The 23,131-nt window shown below is 38.5% G+C and overlaps 1 protein-coding gene across 3 annotated transcripts in view; it reads right to left on the bottom strand.

The window, feature by feature from the left end:
- Window positions 1–23,131, bottom strand: part of ADAM23 (ADAM metallopeptidase domain 23) — a 178,931-nt gene that overhangs the window by 22,185 nt on the left and 133,615 nt on the right. For all 3 annotated transcript variants that reach the window (XM_003253987.4, XM_030802444.1, XM_030802445.1), the window contains exons 19-24: window positions 12,166–12,216; window positions 11,387–11,450; window positions 10,109–10,214; window positions 6,942–7,061; window positions 4,787–4,955; window positions 3,528–3,639 (exon numbers count right to left, since the gene is read on the bottom strand). In XM_003253987.4, the coding sequence (XP_003254035.1) occupies window positions 3,528–3,639; window positions 4,787–4,955; window positions 6,942–7,061; window positions 10,109–10,214; window positions 11,387–11,450; window positions 12,166–12,216 (622 nt within the window). The remainder of the gene's footprint in view (window positions 1–3,527; window positions 3,640–4,786; window positions 4,956–6,941; window positions 7,062–10,108; window positions 10,215–11,386; window positions 11,451–12,165; window positions 12,217–23,131) is intronic.

Here is a 23,131-nt window from a genome sequence, read left to right as displayed (position 1 = left end):
CTGGAGTACAATGGCACCATCTCGGCTCACTGCAACCTCCACCTCCCAGGTTCAAGCGATTATCCTACATCAGCCTCCCCAGTATCTGGGACTACAGGCATGTGCCACCACGCCCAGCTAATTTTTGTATTTTTAGTAGAGATGAGGTTTCACCATGTTGGCCAGGCTGGTCTCAAACTCCTGACCCCAGGTGATCTGCCTGCCTGGGCCTCCCAAAGTGCTGGGATAACAGGTGTAAGCCACTGTGCCCGGTCTCTTTTTTGAGGGATGAGTAGGGGGCTCAGTGTCTCACTCTATCACCCAGGCTGGAGTACAGTGGCACGATCTTGGCTCACTGCAACCTCTGTCCTCTGGGTTCAAGCAATTCTCGTGCCTCAGCCTCCCAAGTAGATGGGATTACAGGCATGTGCCATCATGTCTGGCTAATTTTTGTATTTTTAGTAGAGATGGGGTTTCACCATGTTGACCAGGCTGGTCTCAAACTCCTGACCTCAGGTGATCCACCTGCCCTCGGCCTCCCAATGTTCTGGGATTACAGGTGCGAACCACTGCGCCTGGCCCAATAAGGCTTATCTTGAGCACCTCTGAGTTTTAATATTTTCTGTATTTTCAAATTTTTCTACAATAAGTATGTATTACTTGAAGGATCAAAAAAGTTATTCTTTTTTTTAAGATAGTGTGGGATACTACCACATTAAACAGAGAGAGCAAAGCAAAACAAAACAAAAGGCAGCTGGGAGTACTCTTTCTCTAGAATGTGACTTTCTTTACTTAATGCCTCCAAAGATTTTTAGGCATGGGTGGGTGAAGGAACAGGGAATAGATTTATAGAACCAGACAATTAATAATCCCCTACTCTACTTAAAGAAAAAAGGCAGAGTCTAAGTAAATTTAGCTCTGCTCATCTGTTGAGGCATCTTTATACATCACTTGAGGAAACAGCATCTAGATCTTAAAAAAAAAAATCACAGATACACTGTGGAGAGAAAATTTGGAAAGAATGAACCTTGGCTTCTCTTGTTAGAGCTTAAATCTTCTCTAAATCTAACTTCAGAAGGTGGATCCAAGAATTTTTTGTTCTAGTTTTAAAGTAACAAAAGACTAAGTGTAAAAGTGGAATACGTTCCCTTTTAGAAATAGAAGAAGGAGAACAGAAATAGACTGTGAGGGTGTGATTATGATTCTTACAGAATTTTAATATCATGGGCATATTAAGCAAGTGCATAAAATGTGTTTTAACACACCCACTATTACTGAACAATTCACATGTGCCTGAATCAGCTTAAATCTCTTCAGGAATTGAGGACTACAGAGCTTCATCTGCATCTGAAATCATCTTTTCCCATATAAACTATACTGAAGTTCAGAGAGTTTCAATAAACTTTCATCCAAAACTAAGCTGATCAAAATGGTACTAATCCTATATGCATTTTCCTACCTGTCAGAGAAAAGCATGGCAGTTACTTACAAAAAAACTGTGCAGTACCATGATAAAGAAGCTGATGTACAACGTCATCCCTGTATATAAAAACTCGTTCTAGTATTTCCTTGGTTTCTCAGGTACAATGTAACAGATGCTGTAGTAAGCCTGTTTGTGACTGATGGGTTTTCTAGATCTTTGAAGATTGTATGAGGGGTTGAGAATCGGGAGAATAATGAAAAATGATTACCATACTCCTGATAACACAGACTACATTATAAGATGATGTAAGAGGCTGGGCGCAGTAGCTCACACCTGTAATCCCAGCCAAGGTGGGTGGATTACGAGGTCATGAGTCCAAGACCAGCCTGGCCAAGATGGTGAAACCCTATCTCCACTAAAAATACAAAAATTAGCCAGGCACAGTGGCAGGTGCCTGTATTCCCACCTACTCAGGAGGCTGAGGCAGGAGAATCTCTTGAACCCAGGCAGCAGAAGTTACGATGAGCCAAGATCACACCGCTGCACTCCAGCCTGGGCGACAGAGTCAGACTCTGTCTCAAAAAAAAAAAAAAAAAAAGATGATGTAAGAGGGGCGGGCACAGTGGTTCACACCTATAATCCCAAACTTTGAGAGGCCAAGGCGGGAGGATCACTTGAGGCCAGGAGTACAAGACCAGCCTGGGCAACATAGCGACACCTTGTCTCTACAAAAAATAAACACTCCAGGGTTTTTCCCCGTTTGCTTCTCACTTGTCTCTCCTGCCGTCCTGAGAAGAAGGACGTGTTTGCTTCCCCTTTCGCCATGATTATAAGCTACCTGAGGCTTTCCCAGCCCTGCAGAACTAGCAAACCCCATGGTGCTGGAGAATCAGGAGAAGAAGAGAGAGGCTGGTCTAGAAGTGGAGAGCTTTCAGCAAACTGCTTACCACACCTAAGACAGTGTGTGTTGCAGCCCTAAAACTACATATTTTCCTGCTGCTTCAACATCTCCATAAAAGGGCTGTGAGTTTCCAATTTAGTCAACCAGGTGCACCAATGTGATAAGGTCGGTCCCTGCTAGAGGTTCTCCTTCCTACTTCCTTTCCTGACTGTGACCTAGTGACATTCAAATACACCAGTGAAATCCCCTCACTCCTTTTCTTGTGTGTCCCACCCTGATCCTCAATAAATGTACTTGCTTACAAAAAATAAAATAAAATAAAATAAAAAAATAAATAAATAAATAAAATAAAAAATTAGCCGGGCATGGTGGCAGGATTCTTGGGCCTTGCAGTTTGAGGCTTCAGTGAGCCATGACTGTGCCACTACACTCTTACCTGGGTGACAGAGCAAGATCCTGTCTCAAAAAAAAAAAAAAAAAAAAAAAAAGATGATATAATGGATGGGAAAAAACAAGAGTCTGAGATCAGGCACTTGGGACCTAGGTCCTGATCCCGGCCTTGTCTCTCACTACCTGGGTGACTACAGTAAGTGACCTGACCTCAGGGTCTGGGCCTTCTCATCTGCGAAAATAGGGAGTGGTCCTAGGTGGCCCCTGAGTCTCTTTCTAATCCCCAAATTCTAATTTCTCTCCTCTTAATGACTGATTAAAACCAAGGTCCAGATCTCTCACATTTTCTTTGAAGAATGAAAGTTCTGTGAAGAATTCCAACTCCTTCCTAGTCAAAAGAATGTTCAAAAAGAGCTTGTAAGGTGACAACTTCCTTCTGGAGAGATTCCAACATTGAAAAGTAACCAGAGCCTCATGTCAGCCAAAAAGATTTGATCTATTAGAAAAATGGCATAGCTTAGACGAATTGCAAAATAATTTGTGACTATGGAAAGAGAATAAGGTTTAAAGAGAAAAAGAATACTGTATTAAAGAAAATGTGTATATTTACTTCTTCCGAATCTCAGTTCTAGACTAAGAAGTAATTCAAACACATTTTAAAAATATGATATACCACAATCCTTAATTTGGCAATAACATAAATTATACACTTTAAAAGCAAAAAGAGATATTCTTATGTGTCTCCTCTTAAGTCAATTAGAATGTTATATTGGTGCATTGGAACAGTGTCAATGAATTCAGTATTCCATGAATTGAAACGAAAATCACACAAACCCTTGGGTCCTTCATCTTTGGGGGGGTGAAGGTTCCTAACTGGATCCCGGATACTGCAATCTGTCCCTGCCCAGGTGAAATCACAAATGCAGGTGGCTTCATTACTACACACCTGTGAAGAAAAATGAACAGATATGGCATTTTCACTGCATTTTGTAGAATAATGGTGATAAATGTAAAAGAGACACGGGGGCAGGGAGGAAGCTTTAAAAGCTACTTGGAATTTCTTTTTAAAGTTTCCCATGGTTTTGATCACTAGACATGAGGTAATAATGCACAGATCAAATTGTGTAACATTTTTTCCCATTAATTAAAGAAAAAGAGTAAAAGGAAGAAATTCTTTAATTATTTCTTATTATTATTCTTAAATTAAATTGAATTATTCATGTTATTCTTAAATTAAATTGAATCATGATATTACTTAAGTATACAAATGTCTGACAAGATACTTTTTTCTACTTTGTTCAGAAGTAGCTGTTTCTAGGAACACACTTTAAAAACATATACACTTAATTCAATAAATTAATAGACAGTGGGCTCAAAAGCACTGCTGGAGATAAAAGGCCAGGAGACATAAATCACCAATGCCTTGTATGACCTCACCGTTACCATGTCCAACACCAAACTTACTTGGTGGTACTTTCCCTGCCCAACAAGCATTCCCCCCCACCACCACACCCCCACACCCCTAGTCCCTGGTAACCCTCTTTCCTCAGTCAGCCAAGCTGAGGACCCCAGAGTTATCTCTGTCTCCTCCCTGTTTCTCCAGGGACCCACCAGCATGCTGGAATGGAACTGTAATCTAGAGGAAATAAATAACAATCAGCAAACAAGAGACAGGAGTGCTTAAACCCTTATCTCCCTGAGAAATACATTCAGAGATGATAAAATCCAACAAGGAAGCTTTTTAATCTGAAATATTCTAATACCATGATTGCGATTAACAAGGCTGAATTTGGCCTTTTGTTGTTGTTGTTGTTCTTGTTGAGATGGAGTCTCGCTCTGTCACCAGGCTGGAGTGCAGTGGCTCCATCTCGGCTCACTGCAACCTCCACCTCCTGGTTTCAAGCGATTCTTCTGCCAAAGCCTCCTGAGTAGCTGGGACTACAGGTGCCCACCACCATGCCCAGCTATTTTTGCATTTTTAGTAGAGATGGTGTTTCACCATGTTAGCTAGGAGAATGGCTGAAATGAAAGTCCAGCCACTGTGACCATGCCAGACCATGAAGGTTCCAGCTGTCACAATGATACCTACTTACCCCATGGCCCGAACAGACTTTACCCTTGGAATCGAGTGGACAGCTGCTCATATTTAGGGCTTGAATTTGTAGGCACTTTCGATCTAAACACATCATAGACGGGCCACATGGTGTTCCATCTTCTACATAGCCCACATCCGTATCATCATCTAAAACTACATGAGCACCACTAAAACGAGAAAGATATCCATATAACTATTCGCACCACACTTAGAACACCAACATGAATGAGGCTTGCTCTTCATGAAACTGAAGAGGCTGTCAGTGGATGTGGATTTCTCCTAGCATTTTCTTACTCCTCTTCTTCTTCCCCTTTCCCTACCTTTCCTTAATAAAAGAGCATGAAAAAGAAACTCTCTTTCATTATCATTATTACAATACACATCAACAAGAAAAATGTCATTTGCATAAAGTATATTCTAAATCTTCACTTGTTTTCAAGACCCAACATTCAGACTAAAGGAGAAGTATCTGTATGAGAACAAAATAAGCAAATATATCATTAGCTCTCCAAGGCTTTCAGATGTAGCATGGTGGAAAAAAGCAGATGATGAACAAAAACAGCAAATAAAAAATATTTTGAAAAGTATTATTCTTACTTCAGAAGATCTGATTATCCATAATTGAAAAAAATAAACAAACCAGTTATTTTCTATTGATATTTACAGACATGCCTAGCTAAACGATGGGGATAACATTCTAAGAAATGTGTCATTAGTCAGTTTTGTCTTTGTGCAAATGTCATAGAATGAGCTCACACAAACCTGGATGGTATAGCCTACTATACACCTACACTGCTAGATGGTCTAGTCTATTGCTCCTGGGTTACACTTCTGTATGGCATGTTACTGTACTGCATACTGTGGGCAATTATAACACAATGGTAAGTACTTGCCTATCTAAACGTATCTAAACACAGAAAAGGGGCAGAATGACTTTTCTATGTTTAGATACATTTAGATAGGCAAGTACTTACCACTGTGTAAAAAATTTCAGTCAATGACAGACCACATATATGACAGTGGTTTCATAAGATTATTTCATGTGTTTTAGTGCTTACTTCTAAATTTTCAAAGTTAGGAATAATTTGAATTTGAATGATAATGCTATAGTCATTCAAATCTTGCTGAGTATTTAACAAATATGCCAGTTTAGTATATATAACAATATAACTTAACAAGGCTATTTTATCTAAAGGCATGAAAACACACATTCAAATAAAGCTTGTATACGTCAAAGTAACTAGCTTTAGAGACTACAAATTTATTCCAGGAGGGATCTTACTAAGACCCTGTTAGAATTGTCTTCAGAGCCATTTAAAAGCCAGAAAAAAAAAGTAACCATTTGACCAAGACAGCATTAGCCAATTTAGTACCCAATGAATTTACTAAAATTACTTTTGGATAATCCCAAATCTTATATTACCTCACTTAAGGTGAAGATATGGTACTCTAAGGATACTAAAAGTAAAAGTTTGCAGATGCTGAAGGCAATTCTGCAGGGGGAAGGCCAAAAGTGTTTTGAGCAACAACAATACCACTGAGTAAGAGAATAGTATCTGCGAATTGTGACTACTTTGAAGGGAACAATACCTATTTGGAATATAATATGACTCCCTGGCTAAACAAAAATAAGCCTCATGTCTACATGCCTTGTACTCACAGACAACTGGATATCAAATGTTTGCTTATAGGTATACATACTATTTTAATAAATATTTTCTATAGGTGATTAGGTATTTGTTAAGCCATCTTCCAAACCAGACATATACTTCATAAACTATAGCTTAAATTCTTTTTCTTTTCGGTCACAAAATAAATACACACACAGTGTTCAAATAGTGGCATACTCTAATGCTTAAAACTTTAATAATGGGTTAGAATGAACACCATAATTCTACTCTGAAAATTATGATGACAAAGAAGGCTATATTACTACTAACTAGTATAATTTTGAGCAAATGTAAGCTGCCAAGTCAATACACAACTTTGTTTTTTTAAGTGACTGTCAATATGAAAGGTGATAATAAAATCTAAATTAACTTTCCTCTTGTAAAAACTAGAAAACTCTTTGATTTCTGATTTTTTTGAAATTTCATTTTGTGAAATTTGTAATTCTCATGGCTTATTAGGTCTTCCAACATTTAATATGTTACCTGCAGTCAATCACCCGGCCTTGATGGTAGAAAGAAGTTGGAATGATCTCACCCTGAAGTTGACCAATACGTGGAGCTCGAGTAAGATTGGTACAGAGTAAGAATCCACAGAACACATCACTGAACATGTGTAAAGAAAACAAAGAGACCAGACAGGAGGAATCAAGCTCAAAAAATCAAAACGATTCGGTCCACATTGATTCAAATTTTTAAAATATTATCTTTCTTTCTAAACAAAAACATTTGATCATATATCATTGGTAGGTGATAACCCCCTCCTTCTTTGCTAAGAGGATCACAGTTTTGTTTGGAACAGCAAAGTGCCCAGCCCTTAAAGGTGGATCATGACTGCTGTCTCATCTATTCTTGGTACTCCCATTCTCGACACCCACTTTCCTATCCATTCCCCCTTCTCCTCTTCCTAGAGTTAAAAGTGGCCCGTGGGCTGTGAAGACGTGAGGAAAAGCTGGCTAGGGAGTGGCTAGGAGGATTTTGTTTTCTGGATAAAAGGTTAGAGACTGACAGGGAGAAGACCTTTTGCTCCTATCCCTGCTTCCTACCTTTGAATGTGTAGCTTTTGTATCCACTTTACAATCATGAGTTCACAAAGCATAAGGACAAAAAGTCAACATGCTAAGGGTTACAGGATGGAGGGGCAGAAATTATCTGGGTCTTTGGTGACCTTGTTAAATTCATGCACCATGAGGACCTCTACCTCCAGTCTATCTGTTAAGTAAACAATGACTCCTAAAAAATGAGCAAAGAATTGAAGTGGCACATCACAAAAAAAGGAAATCCATATCCAATAAATGTACAAAAATGTGCTAAATTCCACTTGTAATCTGGGGAAATGCAAATTAAAACCATGCTAATATAACAGGTCACACCCACCAGAACAGATAAAAGCAAAAAGTCTGATAATACCAAGTGTTGGTGAAATATGGTACAACAAAATTCTTATATACATAATACTGATGGTAGAATTTACTAGTTCAGCCATTTTAGAAAACAGTCTGAAAGTATTTGGTAACAATGATACCCCTATGACTTAGCAAATTTTCTACTTATGTACAGGCCTTACAGAAAGAGGTACAAATGTGCACTAGGTTACATACACGAGAATATTCATAGCAGCATGGTTCCTAACGGCCAAAAAATGAAAACAATCCAAATGTTCTTCAACACAGAATGGAGAACTATAGTACATTCATTCATTTGTGCATTTATAAAAGAGAAACAAATAAATAGTAAAAATGAACAACAGCTATACACACCACAGAAAACTTAAAATGCTGGACTTGAGAAGCAAAATACAAAATAACACATGAAGCATTAGGGATGAAAACTTAGGCAGTAAAACTCTAAAGAAAAGCAAGAAAGTGACTGCCACAAAAGTCAGGATGAAGGTATCTGCACTATTTCTGGGATGCTGAAATGTTTTATTTCTTGTTTTATTTCATGTAGGAGTGACATGGGAGTTCACTTCATAATTATTTGGTAAAATATATATTTATTTGTTATTTATTTTTATGTTTATACATTTCACAATTTTTAAAAAATAGAGATGAGGTCTCATTATGTTGTCCAGACTGGTCTTGAACTCTTGGACTCAAGCGATCCACTCGCCTCAGCCTCCCTAAGTGCTGGGATTACAGGCATGAGCCATCGTGTCTGGGCATATATTTCACGATTTTTTCAAGTTTCAAACACATTAATTTCCCTTAACTTATTGGGGATTGGCTATTCTATTACCAGATACTCAAAAGCTATCCTTTACAATAATCTAATCCAATGCCTCTCAAACTTTTTGAGGTCATGAGACACAGAGAGATAATCAGATTCTCTAGGACATGGAGTGAATGAATAAAGTTAATCAAATTCAAGATGTCCAATCCCATGGATTTTTACTACTTCAGGCTCCCCTTGCTCCTATCCCCCGACACCTCAAGGACTGAGGATCAACACCTTGGAACATCTGTGCCGCACTCATGAGACATCAGATAAGAAGCTCTGTTCTCTATTATTTTGGTTTAATTTTTTAAAAATTATAGTCAAAGATTTGTTGCCTACTATGGCCTCATCCATCATCAAAGACTAAATGGAATTGCAAAGTTTTGTAAAATATAGCAGAGATCATTAACTGAGAATAAAGCTTCCCTTAAATTCTTGCTCTGCTTCAAAATTAGGAGAATTTTCATTGCTTTAGAAGGAAAAGGAAAGAGGTTTAGGCTATTACTTAATGATTCCATTGTTCCACAGTAATTGAATTAACCTTAATAACCTAATTAATGAGAATTCTAACTTTCCTCAACTAATCAAATAAATATCAGGCTGGACGTGGTGGCTCACGCCTGTAATCCCAGCACTTTGAGAGGCTGAGGAGGGCGGATCACTTGAGGCCAGGAGTTCGAGACCAGCTTGGCCAACATGGTGAAACCCTATCTCTACTAAAAATACAAAAAGTAGCCGGGCGTGGTGGCAGGTGCCTGTAATCCCAGCTACTCAGGAGGCTGAGGCACGAGAACCATTTGAACCCAGGAAGTGAAGGTCTCAGTGAGCTGAGATCATGCCATTGTACTCCAGCCTGGGCGATAGGGCAAGACTCAGTCTTGAAAAAAAAAGGAAAGAAAGAAAGAAATATCAATGTGCTCTGAAAGCATCTCATTTCCTGAGTAAAGATGCCTTTAATATGTACTAACTAGATGCTTTTTGGAAGGGAAAAAAAAATCTCTGGTGTAGATATTAGATATCTGATTGTGAAATGATAAAAAAATACAGTAAGATTTCACTTTGGTTGCAAAAATATATAAGGTCTATATAGTTTGCATTTAAACTACATGCATACTACTACATTCATAGACCATATATTCTAGTAAAAGTAGAAAATTAAAAGTTAGTATTAATTTGTAATGCTCTGGCAAAGTATCTCATCAGAACAAAAATGAAGTAAAATGTTGCAGAAATGGCATGAATCTGTAGCATAGTAACAGTTTAATCTATAGCCATTTGCCTCTAGATATAATAATACCTATTAAAATAAATACTTTAAATTTTGGAATGGTGAACACTTAGAAAAAAATCATTAGCATTTATTTTGTGCTCATTTTGCACTTGCATAAAAAGGGCTTCCAAGTCCAGTGATTATGCCCTTAGAGCTGACCACTCACTGTTTGCTGCACTGAATCCACCGGTCTCCATCCTTCCCGCAGTTTCCCTTCTCAGTGCCTTCTGTATTCAGCTTTTCATAGCAGAACTTGTCAGACCCTGCAGCCTCTTTTGGAGATAGGCAAGAGAAGAAAATTAATTTTCATTTTCTTTTTTATTTGCATTTTAACCATTAAAAAAAAAACATTGATTTAGTCCATGTATACTCCATGGATACATAGTGTTATGGATAAAAAACTTAACAATTGGCTCTTGCAAGCTAATACAAAAAAGCTTCAACACAACACTGTTTTTAGCCTGAGAAACAAATTTCTCTCCAATCCTTGTTGGTGAGTTTGAGGATGGAAGGTGCAAATGATTATCAGCAGGAATTGGTGAAGTGACTGACACACAGGAAACTAACATTCTTAATCTTGTTTTATATCAATATTAGGAGAAAATTATAAAGTCGTAGCCTATTGAGATTTTATGTTGGCACCTGAGTTTTGATAATTAAACCTTTCAAAATACAAATACGTCTATTACATTTTCTCTGTCAAAACTAAAGCACTGAATGTAAATCAGTCAAATAAATGATATTTGCCAAACTCTAAAATCACTCGTGCCACAGCCCTGTTCTCATTTTGTGTGCTTTCTTTTCCTTTGGGGTGAACCCAGCCTTGGCTAGAAAGGCAGACTCATTTCTCATTCTTCCCCCCGTCTGGCCCTCATGAACTGATATTATTGGAGAGGCACTGTAAATGTCAGGAAGAGGATATGCACATGAACTTTTACGGAATGTACTAAGAATCACAGCCATGTACCTGTCTGCATCTCAGGAAGTACATGCATCTCTTCACTTTGAAGTGAGACAGTAAATGACAAAATTTTAAAAATAAGTCTGGTATTTTCCTGGGGTAAAAACCAGAAAGCTAACTTGTGTGTGTGTTAATGGAAAAAAAGGGGGTCAAATGTTAAAACCAAGGTACAAAATAAATCACACAAGTGGCTGGATAATCACACTGTACTCAACCCAATCTTTGCAAATGAATGCAACACCCCTTCTCTGAGAGCCACAGCCACTAAATGGCACTGCTCAGTTCTGACAAGTACCCAACTTAAGCAGTTGTTTTCTATAGTTTTTGTGACTAAGATTCACAGTTCTCTTTATTTTCATCCTTTCTAGATTTTTTTTAAAACATCACTCCAAGCTGTGCATCTCTCTCAGCAAGACTGGCAGAGAAGAACACTATTAAGAGAAAATGGTATGTGTAACCGCCAAGCAAGGAGATGTGACCTACTTGTTCCCCAGATGTACTGACACTGGTTGTCTCTGGTCTTGCACTCGCCATTGTAGCAGCGGCCCTGGGGACAGGAGCACACATGTGAGGCACACAGAATCAGTTTGTCTTCCCCAACGTTTTTACTACAATGTCTCCTTCTGGTTCACTTGGATAAAGTTTTTTCATTTCATAGCCTAATATTTTTATAGCAACCAATAAGGATCACAAACATCTCAATAATAACAGTTAAAAATTTAAAACTCTAAACAGAACTCATTGTACAGCTCTCTAAATGTAAACTAAACATCTACAATTTGAAATTTTACAGCAAACAAAAAATTGGTACATTTCTGTGAGAGTCACCAAAATGATTTTTAGCTTCTTTTGTGTATGGATGGTTAGAAAACATCAAATCTGCATTTGACATCATGATACTCACCTGTAGGTTATAATATGGCTTCAGAGAAAAAAAAAACTCATGACAGATTGTCATATTTTCTTTCTCACACCAGGCAGGCTGAAATTACTGAAAGATGGTCACAACTCAATAAATGAGACTCCCAGTTCTTCAGCCATTACATTCTTTTTTTTTTCTCTTAATCTAGACAATTTGTCACCAGAGGTAAATATATTTAATATTTGGCATAACATGAAGCAACTGTAAATTAGAATCCCACTATAATAATTTACTTGAGTAAAATTCCCTTCAAAGTTATATTAATATTTATCAAAAAAGGAAAAAAAACTTTCCAATGAATCCTTTTTAAATTACACTTAAAATTTACAGCCCAGCATACCTGATTTTGATTGCATGCATATCCGTCTTGCTTATGAAGATTTGGTGGGCACTGCAAAATATTACCTTTTTAGTTAATATTCAGCATTCTAGGTACCTTCAGATAATGTACATACTATATATAATGCAAGCATGGTGGATATATATAACTAGAAACATTGAGAAAAACACATGCAACTCCTTAAATAGGTTATTAATTCAAATTATTTATCCTATTATTGGCAAAATAAGTAAGTAAGGGCCACATAGTGCATGCGTTTTATATGTTTCCTCTGTTTATGGTGAGATGGACCAGAATAACAAGTCACATTCACTTGCCTACAGAGTTAAAAGTAGATGAGATTAAAATGGACAATGAAGGAAATGAATCAGCTTGGTACATAGGAAGGGACACATTCAAGAAACTAATTTACAAGAACTTGCTCAGCTCTCTGAAAATGTCAAATCTGCATTTGACATCATGACATTTTACCTATAGGCTACTTTAGTGAAACAGATGAAATACTCTGCCTTTCAACGCAAAGTAAGTGCTATATCTCCATTATATTAATAGTTCTGACCTCTTCAAACTGCAGACATGTTACTAGAACAGTCTGTGATGTGATGGTTATTTCTTTTTATAGGTCTATTTATCAAATCATTTTTTAAAGAAATACTTCATTTCCCCCCAAAGTTACTCTCTGTACATTTTATTGACTACATTTAAGAGAATGTAAAAAGGTCAAGTCAAAGGCTCTGCTACAGTGTTTAAAAAAAATACAAAAAGAAAAAAAATGTGCAGGCATGGCAAATAAATAAGAAACAGCAGTGTGCACTGAGGTCCTCCCTCAGTCTTCACCTTCTCAGTAAATGATGTTCCATCCTTCCAATTGTTCAAGCCAAAGGCGACTGTCATCTTCTATACCCCTCCTCTCTCACTCTTCCTCCATCTAGTCTGTCCATAAATCCTGCTAGTTCTATCTTCAAAATACAATTCCAATCTGACCCCTTTTCTCCACCTCCACTGCTCACATCCTGTCCAAGCCACCACCACCTCTCACCTGGATTACTGTAATAGCCTCCCACCTGAGTCCCTTGCTTCTATCCTAGTCACCTTAGAGTTTACATTGCTATCAGAGGGATCTCTTTAAAAAGGTAAATACCAAATCACATCGATCTTCTGTTTCCCAGCTTACTCAATGACCTTCCAAGCTCAACATGATCTGCTCCTATACTCTCTCACCCCGTCATCTCTGTGACATCATTTTCTGTTCACCCATGGCTGATGTGACTCCATGTGGACACGCCAGGGATGCTGCCACCCACAGCCTTTGCCTTTGCTTTCCCGTTGTCGCTCTGGATTTCTGCATGGCTCATTCCCTCACCTTTGTTAGAGCTTTGCTCAAATATCATCTTCCCAAAGAGGCCTTTATAGGACCTACGCTCTTCAAAGCTGCAGCCCCTCCAATGCTGGCACTCCCTGGGGCTGTGCCAATTTAGGATAAGGGCTTTAAGGGCTTTTTATTTATTTATTTATTTTTAGAGAAGTCTACAAGTTTTTTTCTTTGTTTTTTTTTCTTCTCCAAAGCACTTATCACCAACTGACAATTCATAAGTTTTACTTACTTGTTTGTTCATTGTTGCCCCATCATAATGTGAGCTCCATGCAAGCAGGATTCTATGTTTTGTTCCTTACTGCTGCCCTAGTACCTACAACAACACCAGGCATGTGGCAGGTGTGCAAGTACTGTGAGCTGACAGAGAAAATAAATGAATGACTCAATAACCAGATACGACTATGTTATTCTATGCTGCACATATTGAGCCATTTATCAAGTTCACCACAGAAAGATAACAGAACTAATTTAGCATTCCTAAGAAGCAGTAATTTCCTAACAAACATTCCAAGGCAAATGCTTTGGTTCTACACCTTTCTAAAGCATAACTGACTCTCATACAAGTTTCATTCGCCACAGCTTTTCAACCTGCTGCGTATTCAAGGGATCAGCACTAAAAAGCAGAAATACACAAGAGCAGAAATTCCTGTGGTTTCTTTAATCCATCCAAAGCCATCCAAAATACAGTCATTATCTCATTAATCAACTATCATTAATTATTCACTCACTCTAAAATTAATGCAACCGGTGATCAGGATCATGGCGGACAGGAGGCAGGACTAGATTGCAGCTCTGGACAGAGCAGCATGTGGAGGCCTGCACTGTGAATTTTAGCTCCAGATTGACTGCAAGAACAAACCGGCAATCCAAACAGGACCTACAGACCCTCTGAAGGAAGCAGACTGCTCCTGCAGGACCCAGGAGACACCCAAATACTGTGAGTGCCCCAACTGTGGAAGTGGGAACACACACCCCTGCTGGAGAAGCTGAAGGTCTGTTTGCAGGAAAAGTTTCCGACTTTACCTGGAACTGAGTCAAGCTAGAGAGTCGAGCCAAATACAGGGGTAGAGGAAGCAGCAGAAAGGCCCTGAGAGTTCACTGGGTCCCCGAGCAGCCCATTCCTGCCTAGCACCATAGGGATCCATCGGGAGGGTGGCCAGAGGAGCAGGGGGTAAAACTCCACAGGGAGAAGGAATTCTCTAGCTGAACTTTGTAACAATTTGAACTGGGCGAAAAGCCTCCTGGCCATAACTTGGGGGAGGGCACCAATCAGGCCTGCAGACTTCACAGGCCGGGGAAGAACTAAAGCCCTTTTTTCTTGAAGCTGGGACCATCGGGTGGGGACAGGACTAGGCGTGTCTGAGCTCAGACTCTCCTTGGGCGGGCCTTGCTGTGGTTGCTGTGGGGGATGGGGGTGAGATTCCCAGGTCTCTACCTAGGAGGATTATGGCTGCCTCTGCTGAGTCATGCAGGTTGTCAGGAAAGTGGGGGAAAGCCAGGAGTCACAGGCCTCACCCAGCTCCCACACAAACTGAAGAGCTGATTATAGTAGAAGACAAAGGGCATATAATCTTGGGAGTACTAGGGCCCTACCCACTGCTGGTCCCTCTCCACACTACTACAGCTGATGCTTTCTCGAAAGCATGACCTTGTGGCAGGAGGCCAACCAGCATAAAAATAGATCATTAGACCACCAAAGCTAAGGACCCTCATGGAGTCCATTACACCCTCTGCCACCTCCATCAGAACAGGCGCTGGTATCCACAGCTGAGAGACTCACAGACGGTTCACATCACAGAACTCTATGCAGACAACCCGCAGTACCAGCCTGGAGCCGGGTAGACTCACTGGATGGCTAGACACAGAAGAGAGACAACAATCACTGTGGTTCAGCTCACAGGAAGCCATACCCATAGGAAAAGGGGGAGAGTACTACATCAAGGGAACACCCGTGGGACAAAAGAATCTGAACAACAGCCTGCACCCCTAGACCTTCCCTCTGACAGAGCCTACCCAAATGAGAAGGAACCAAAAAACCAACTCTGGTAATACGACACACGGCTCTTCAACATCCCCCAAAAAATCACACTAGTTCACCAGCAAGGGATCCAAACCAAGAAGAAATCCCTGATTTACCTGAAAAAGAATTTCAGGAGGTTAGTTACTAAGCTAATCAGGGAGAGACCAGAGAAAGGCAAAGCCCAAAGCAAGGAAATCCAAAAAATGACAGAAGAAGTGAAGGGAGAAATATTCATGGAAATAGTAGATTAAAGAAAAAAATGATAAAAAATTCAGGAAACTCTGGACACATTTTTAGAAATGTGAAATGCTCTGGAAAGTCTCAGCAATAGAAATGAACAAGTAGAAGAAAGAAATTCAGAGTTTGAAGACAAAGTCTTCGAATTTACCCCATCCAACAAAGAAAAAGAAAAAAGAATAAGAAAATACGAACAAAGCCTCCAAGAAGTTTGGGATTATGTTAAACAATCAAACCAAAGAATAATTGGTGTACCTGAGGGAGAAGAGAAGTTTTTTTTTTTTTTTTTTTTGAGACGGAGTCTCGCTCTTTCGCCCAGGCCGGACTGCAGTGACTATCTAAAGCTCCGCCTCCAGGGTTCACACCATTCTCCTGCCTCAGCCTCCCGAGTAGCTGGGACTACAGGCGCCCGTCACCGTGCCCGGCTAATTTTTTGTATTTTTAGTAGAGATGGGGTTTCACCGTGTTAGCCAGGATGGTCTCGATCTCCTGACCTCGTGATCCGCCCGCCTCGGCCTCCCAAAGTGCTGGGATTACAGGCGTGAGCCACCGTGCCCAGCTGGAAGAAGAGAATTCTAAAAGCTTGGAAAACATATTCGAGGGAATAATCGAGGCAAACTTCCCTGGCCTTGTGAGAGACCTAGACATGCAAATACAAGAAGCACAAAGAACATCTAAGAAATTCACCACAAAAAGAACACCCAGGCACATTGTCATCAGGTTATCCAGAGTTAAGACAAAGGAAAGAATCTTAAGAGCCGTGAGACAGAAGCACCAGATAAACTATAAAGGAAAACCTATCATACTAACAGCAGATTTTTCAGCAGAAACTCTATAAGCTAAAAGGGATTGGGGACCTATCTTCAGCCTCCTCAAACAAAACAGTTATCAGCCAAGAATTTTGTATTCAGCAAAACTAAGCATCATATATGAAAGAAAGATACAATCATTTTCAGACAAACAAATGCTGAGAGAATTTTCCACTACCAAACCACCACTACAAGAACTGCTAAAAGGAGCTCTAAATCTTGAAACAAATCCTGGAAACACATCAAAACAGAACCTCTTTAAAGCATAAATCACACAGGATCTATAAAACAAAAATACAAGTTAGAAAGTAAAAACAAAAAAACAAAACCAAAGCACACAGGCAACAAAGAGCATGATGAAAGCAATCGTACCTCACATCTCAACACTAACATTGAATGTAATGGCCTAAATGTTCCACTTAAAAGATACAGAAGCATAGAATGGATAAGAACTCACCAACCATCTGCTGCCTTCAGGAGATTCACCTGACACATAAACACTCACATAAACTTAAAGTAAAGGGGTGGAAAAGGCATTCCAAGCAAATGGACACCAAAAGCAAGCAGGAGTAGCTATTCTTATATCAGACAAAACAAACTTTGAAGCAACAGTGGTTAAAAGAGACAAACAGGGACAGTATATAATGGTAAAAGGCCTTGTCAAACAGGAAAATATCACAATCCTAAACATATATGCACCTAACACTGGAGCTCCCACATTTATCAAACAATTACTAATAGACCTAAGAAATGTTGGCCGGGTGTGGTGGCTCACACCTGTAATCCCAGCACTTTGGAAGGCCAAGGCAGGTGGATCACCTGAGGTCAGGAGTTCGAGACCAGCCTGACCAACATTGTGAAACTCTGTCTCTACTAAAAATACAAAAATTAGCTGGGCATGGTGGCACCTGCCTGTAATCCCAGCTACTTGGGAGGCTGAGGCAGGAGAATCACCTGAACCTGGGAGGCGGAGGTTGCAGTGAGCCGAGATCGCACCATTGCACTCCAGCCTGGGTAACAAGAGCGAAACTCCATTTCAAAAAAAAAGAAAGGAAGGAAGGAAGGAAGGAAGGAAGGGAGGGAGGGAGGGAGGGAGGAAGGGAAAGGACATAGACAGCAACACAATAATAGTGGGGGACTTCAATACTCCACTGACAGCACTAGACAGGTCATCAAGACAGAAAGTCAACAAAGAAACAATGGATTTACACTATACCTTGGAACAAATGGACTTAACAGATATATACAGAACATTTCATCCAACAACTGCAGAATATACATTCTATTCAACAGTGCATGGAACTTTCTCCAAGATAGACCATATGATAGGCCATAAAACAAGCCTCAATAAATTTAAGAAAACTGAAATTACATTAAGCACTCTCTCAGATCACAGTGGAATAAAACTGGAAATCGACTCCAAAAGGAACCTTCAAAACCATGCAAATACATGGAAATTAAATAAACTGCTGAATGAGCATTGGGTCAAAAACAAAACCAAGGTGGAAATTAAAACATTCTTTGAACTGAATGACAATGATGCCACAACCTATCAAAACCTCTGGGCTATAGCAAAGGCGGTGCTAACAGGAAAGTTCATAGCCCTAAATGCCTACATCGAAAGGTCTGAAAGAGCACAGACAGACAATCTGAGGTCATACCTCAAGGAACTAGACAAAGAAGAACAAACCGAACCTAAACCCAGCAGAAGAAAGAAAACAGCCAAGATCAGTGCAGAACTAAACGAAATTGAAACAACAACAACAACAACAACAAAATATATAAGATAAATGAAACAAAAAGCTGGTTCTTTGAAAAGATAAATAAAATTGATAGACCATTAGCAAGATTAACCAAGAAAAGAAGAGAGAAAATCCAAAAAAACCTCACTAAGAAATGAAACAGGAGATATTACAACTGACACCACTGAAATACAAAAGATCATTCGAGCTACTATGAACATCTCTGCACACATACACTAGAAAACCTAGAAGGGATGGATAAATTCCTGGAAAAATAAAACCCTCCTAGCTTAAATCAGGAAGAATTAGATACCCTGAACAGACCAATAACAAGCAGTAAGATTGAAATTATAATTTAAAAATTACCAGCCAAAAAAGGTCTAGGACCAGATGGATTTACAGCAGAATTCTACCAGACATTCAAAGAAGAATTGGTACCAATCCTTTTGACACTATTCCACATGATAAAGAAGGAATCCTCCCTAATTCATTCTATGAAGCCAGCATCAACCTAATACCAAAACCAGGAAAGGACACTACCAAAAAAGAAAACTACACACCGATATCCTTGATGAACACAGATGCTAAAATCCTTGGCAAAATACTAGCTAACTGAATCCAACAACATATCAAAAAGATAATCTACCATGATCAAGTGGGTTTCATACCAGGGATGCAGGAATGGTTTAACTTACTCAAGTCAATAAATGCAATACACCACATAAACAGAATTAAAAACAAAAATCACATGATCATCTCAATAGGTACAGAAAAAGCATTTGACAAAATCCAGCATCCTTTATGATTAAAACTCTCAGCAAAATCGGCATACAAGGGACATACCTCAATGTAATAAAAGCCATCTATGACAAACCCACAGCCAGCATAATACTGAATGGGGGAAAAGTTGAAAGTATTCCCTCTGAGAACTGGAACAAGACCAGGATGCCCACTCTTACCACTCCTCTTCAACACAGTACTGAAAGTCCTAGCCAGAGCAATCAGACAAGAGAAAGAAATAAAGGGCATCCAAGTCAGTAAAGAGGAAGTTAGACTGTCACTGTTTGCTGATGATATGATTGTTTACCTTGAAAACTCTAAGGACTCCTCTAGAAAGCTCCTAAAACTGATAAAAGAATTCAGCAAAGTTTCCAGATACAAGATTAATGTAAACAAATCAGTAGCTCTTCTATACAACAACAGCGATCAGGAAGAGAATCAAATCAAGAACTCAACTCCTTTTATAATAGCTGCAAAAAAAAAAAACTACTTAGGAATATACCTAACAAAGGGTCAAAAAACCTCTATACTAAAACACTGCTGAAAGAAATCATGGATGACACAAACAAATGGAAACACATCCCATGCTCACGGATGGGTAGAATCAATATCTGAAGATGAGCATACTGCCAAAAGCAATCTACAAATTCAACACAATCCCCATCAGAATACCACCATCATTCTTCACAGAATTAGCAAAAACAATTCTAAAATTAATATGGAACCAAAAAAGAGCCCACATAGCCAAAGCAAGACTAAGCAAAAAGAACAAATCTGGAGGCATTGCATTACCTGATTTCACACTATACTGTAAGGCCATAGTCACCAAAATAGCGTGGCACTGGTATAAAAATAGGCATACAGACCAATGGCTGTATAGAACCCAGAAATAAACCCAAATACTTACAGCCAACTGATCTTTGACAAAGCAAACAAAACGTGAAGTGGGGAAAAGGACACCCTTTTCAATAAATGGTGCTGGGATAAATGGCTAGACACATGTAGGAGAATGAAACTGGATCCTCATCTCTCACCTTATAGAAAAATCAACTCAAGATGGATTAAGGACTTAAACTTAAGACCTGAAACTATAAAAATTCTAGAAGAAAACATTGAAAAACCCTTCTAGACACTGGCTTATAGGCAAGGATTTCATGACCAAGAACCCAAAAGGAAATGCAATAAAAACAAAGATAAATAGTTGGGACCTAATTAAACTAAAGAACTTTTGCATGGCAAAAGGAAAAGTCAGCAGAGTAAACAGACAACCCAAAGAATGGGAGAAAATCTTCACAATCTATACATCTAACAAAGAAATAATATCCAGAATCTACAATGAACTCAAACAAACAAGTAAGAAAAAAAAACAATCCCATCAAAAAGTGAGCTAAGGATAGACAATTCTCAAAAGAAGATATACAAATGGCCAACAAACATATGAAAAGATGCTCAACATCACTAATGATCAGGGAAATGCAAATCAAAATCACAATGCAATACCACCTTACTCCTGCAAGAATGGCCATAATAAAAAAAAAAAAAAAACAGACATTGGTGTGGATGCAGTGAACAGGGAACACTTCTACACTGCTGGTGGGAATGTAAACTAGTACCACCACTATGGAAAACAGTGTGGAGATTCCTTAAAGAGCTAAAAATAGATCTACTATTTGATCCAGGAATCTCACTACTGGGTATCTACCCAGAGGAAAAGACGTCATTATTCAAAAAAGATACTTGTGCACACATGTTTATAGTAGCACAATTCACAACTGCAAAATCATGGAACCACTCCAAATGACCATCAACCAACCCAAATGCCTATCAATCAATGAGTGGATAAAGAAACTGTAGTGTGTGTGTGTGTGTGTATACATACATATATATATATATATATTATGGAATATTATGTAGTCATAAAAAGGAATGGATTTACAGCATTTGCAGTGACCTGGATGAGAGTGGAGACTATTATTCTAAGTGATGTCACTCAGGAATGGAAAACCAAGCATCATGTGTTCTCACTGATATGTGGGAGCTAAGTAATGACGCAAAGACATAATAATGATACAATGGACTTTGGGGACTTGGGGGGAAGTGGGAAGGGGGGTGAGGGATAAAAGACTACAAATATGGTGCAGTGTATACTGCTCGGGTGATGGATGCATCAAAATCTCACAAATCACCACTAAAGAACTTACTCATGTAACCAAATACCACCTGTACCCCAATAACTTATGGAAAAATAAATAAATAGATTTGTAATGTTAAAAAATAAATAAAACTAACACAACCACACTCAACAGCAATGCAAAAGCAATATTGCTATTAGAATAAGCATATCAGGATCTAAAATTAATTTATCAGATTTTACTTTTGTGATGTTTCAGTTAGAAAAAAACCTTGTAAAATTCTTCACTAATGAAAAAAAATGCCCTTATTCTAAATTGGCATAGCCACATGTGAGATTTCTAATCTATTTGGTTTTAGTTTAGGCTAATAAAAGACAGTTGCTTATCAAGGGAATGCTTAACAAGGGAAATTAGGGAACATCCTATGTTCTCTGGGGACATTTAAAACAGGAGAACCATAAATCTGTGCACTTTATTCTGCTTATGAGCAGAGCATTGGATTCAGTCTCTAAATGTCATTCCAGAACCTTCCTTGTACATTATGCTATACAGGATGGTTCACTTGAGGCAGGCAGGCTTCAATAGTGCAATAGCATTTAGAAGTGTTTATTTTAAATTATGTTATACTACCCACTTAGACGACATATTTCACAGCACTAACAAAAAACATTGCTCCTGTTTATCCTATCTTTCAAATATCTGTATTACATCCACCAGTATTGTTTGTCAAGAATTTCTCTTAATTACGTAAGTATTGTTTATTCTATTATAAATTGTAAGTTTAATAAGTAGCTCTGAGGCATCAGTAAATGCTAATATAAAAACAAAGAAAACATGTTATGAGGTAAAAGAGATAAAGTCATAATGTTGCCTGTAAACACTGATTCTCAGAGTCGTAGAGATTCCATTTTCTTAATTATTAGTAGCATTAATTAAATTCGAGGCTCATTATTTCTTAAGGAGAAAAAGAAGAATTTTGGGGGGTTTTAACTCCCTTTACTTCTATTTTAGGTTCATCCTGATCATGCTAGAAAAATATTAGCAAAAATATTCTATTCTAATTTGCTACTGAGAAATTAATTTAATGGTATAATTTTCAGCTTAGACACATGCTATATAAAGAAAAAATGTTTTACTTAGACAATAGAATATTAGGTTAAACAAAGAGTTCTCATCATAAAAGTCTTATTTCTAGTAAATTCTATGGCACTTAAAGAGTTAAAGATTGAAATGAAAAAACTATACTTCTAAAAGGGCTGAATACACAGAACTAAAACCATATATGGTAAATATAAAAATAGTAGTAGTCTACAAAGCTAAAAATACAACTCTGAAACAGTGTATCAGGATTGTCAATACACTTGTCATTAAACACAGAACCTACAATTCTCATACTTTGTCATTATATTACAGAAAATTGCAAAAAAACCTATTTATATATTGAAACGTAAGAAACAGATATGCATAAAGATCATGAAAACATGGCCTGAACATATTTCACTGCACCATTTCTTTAAGAGGGTCCATTTGAATTGAGTTTCAAATAATATATATCAACACCTTTACAAAAATGTTAATTAGGAACCCTTCTTTCTCTCTCCTCATTTTTTCTTCTGGTTAAGGAACTCAGCGTAACCCCGGCTCCCCTACTCCTTACTCATTTCCATCATTGGGAGGTGGAGTGATTGACCAATGATAAGCTTGGGAAGAAGAACTAGGCATTCCACCTCAGTTCTGCCATTCTTTTAGAAGCAAGCCTACCCACATAAACCATGCATTTTCCATTGCTCCCCCGTGTCACACATTGTCCTTCTGGATCCAATTTTGTCCGTAACCTGTTGCTACAGCCTGAACTGGGATCTTAAAGATAA

The sequence above is a fragment of the Nomascus leucogenys genome, chromosome 22a (assembly GCF_006542625.1).
Source record: "Nomascus leucogenys isolate Asia chromosome 22a, Asia_NLE_v1, whole genome shotgun sequence".
NCBI classification, from domain to species: Eukaryota; Metazoa; Chordata; class Mammalia; order Primates; family Hylobatidae; genus Nomascus; species Nomascus leucogenys.
This window is presented reverse-complemented; position numbering and strand designations above follow the sequence as displayed.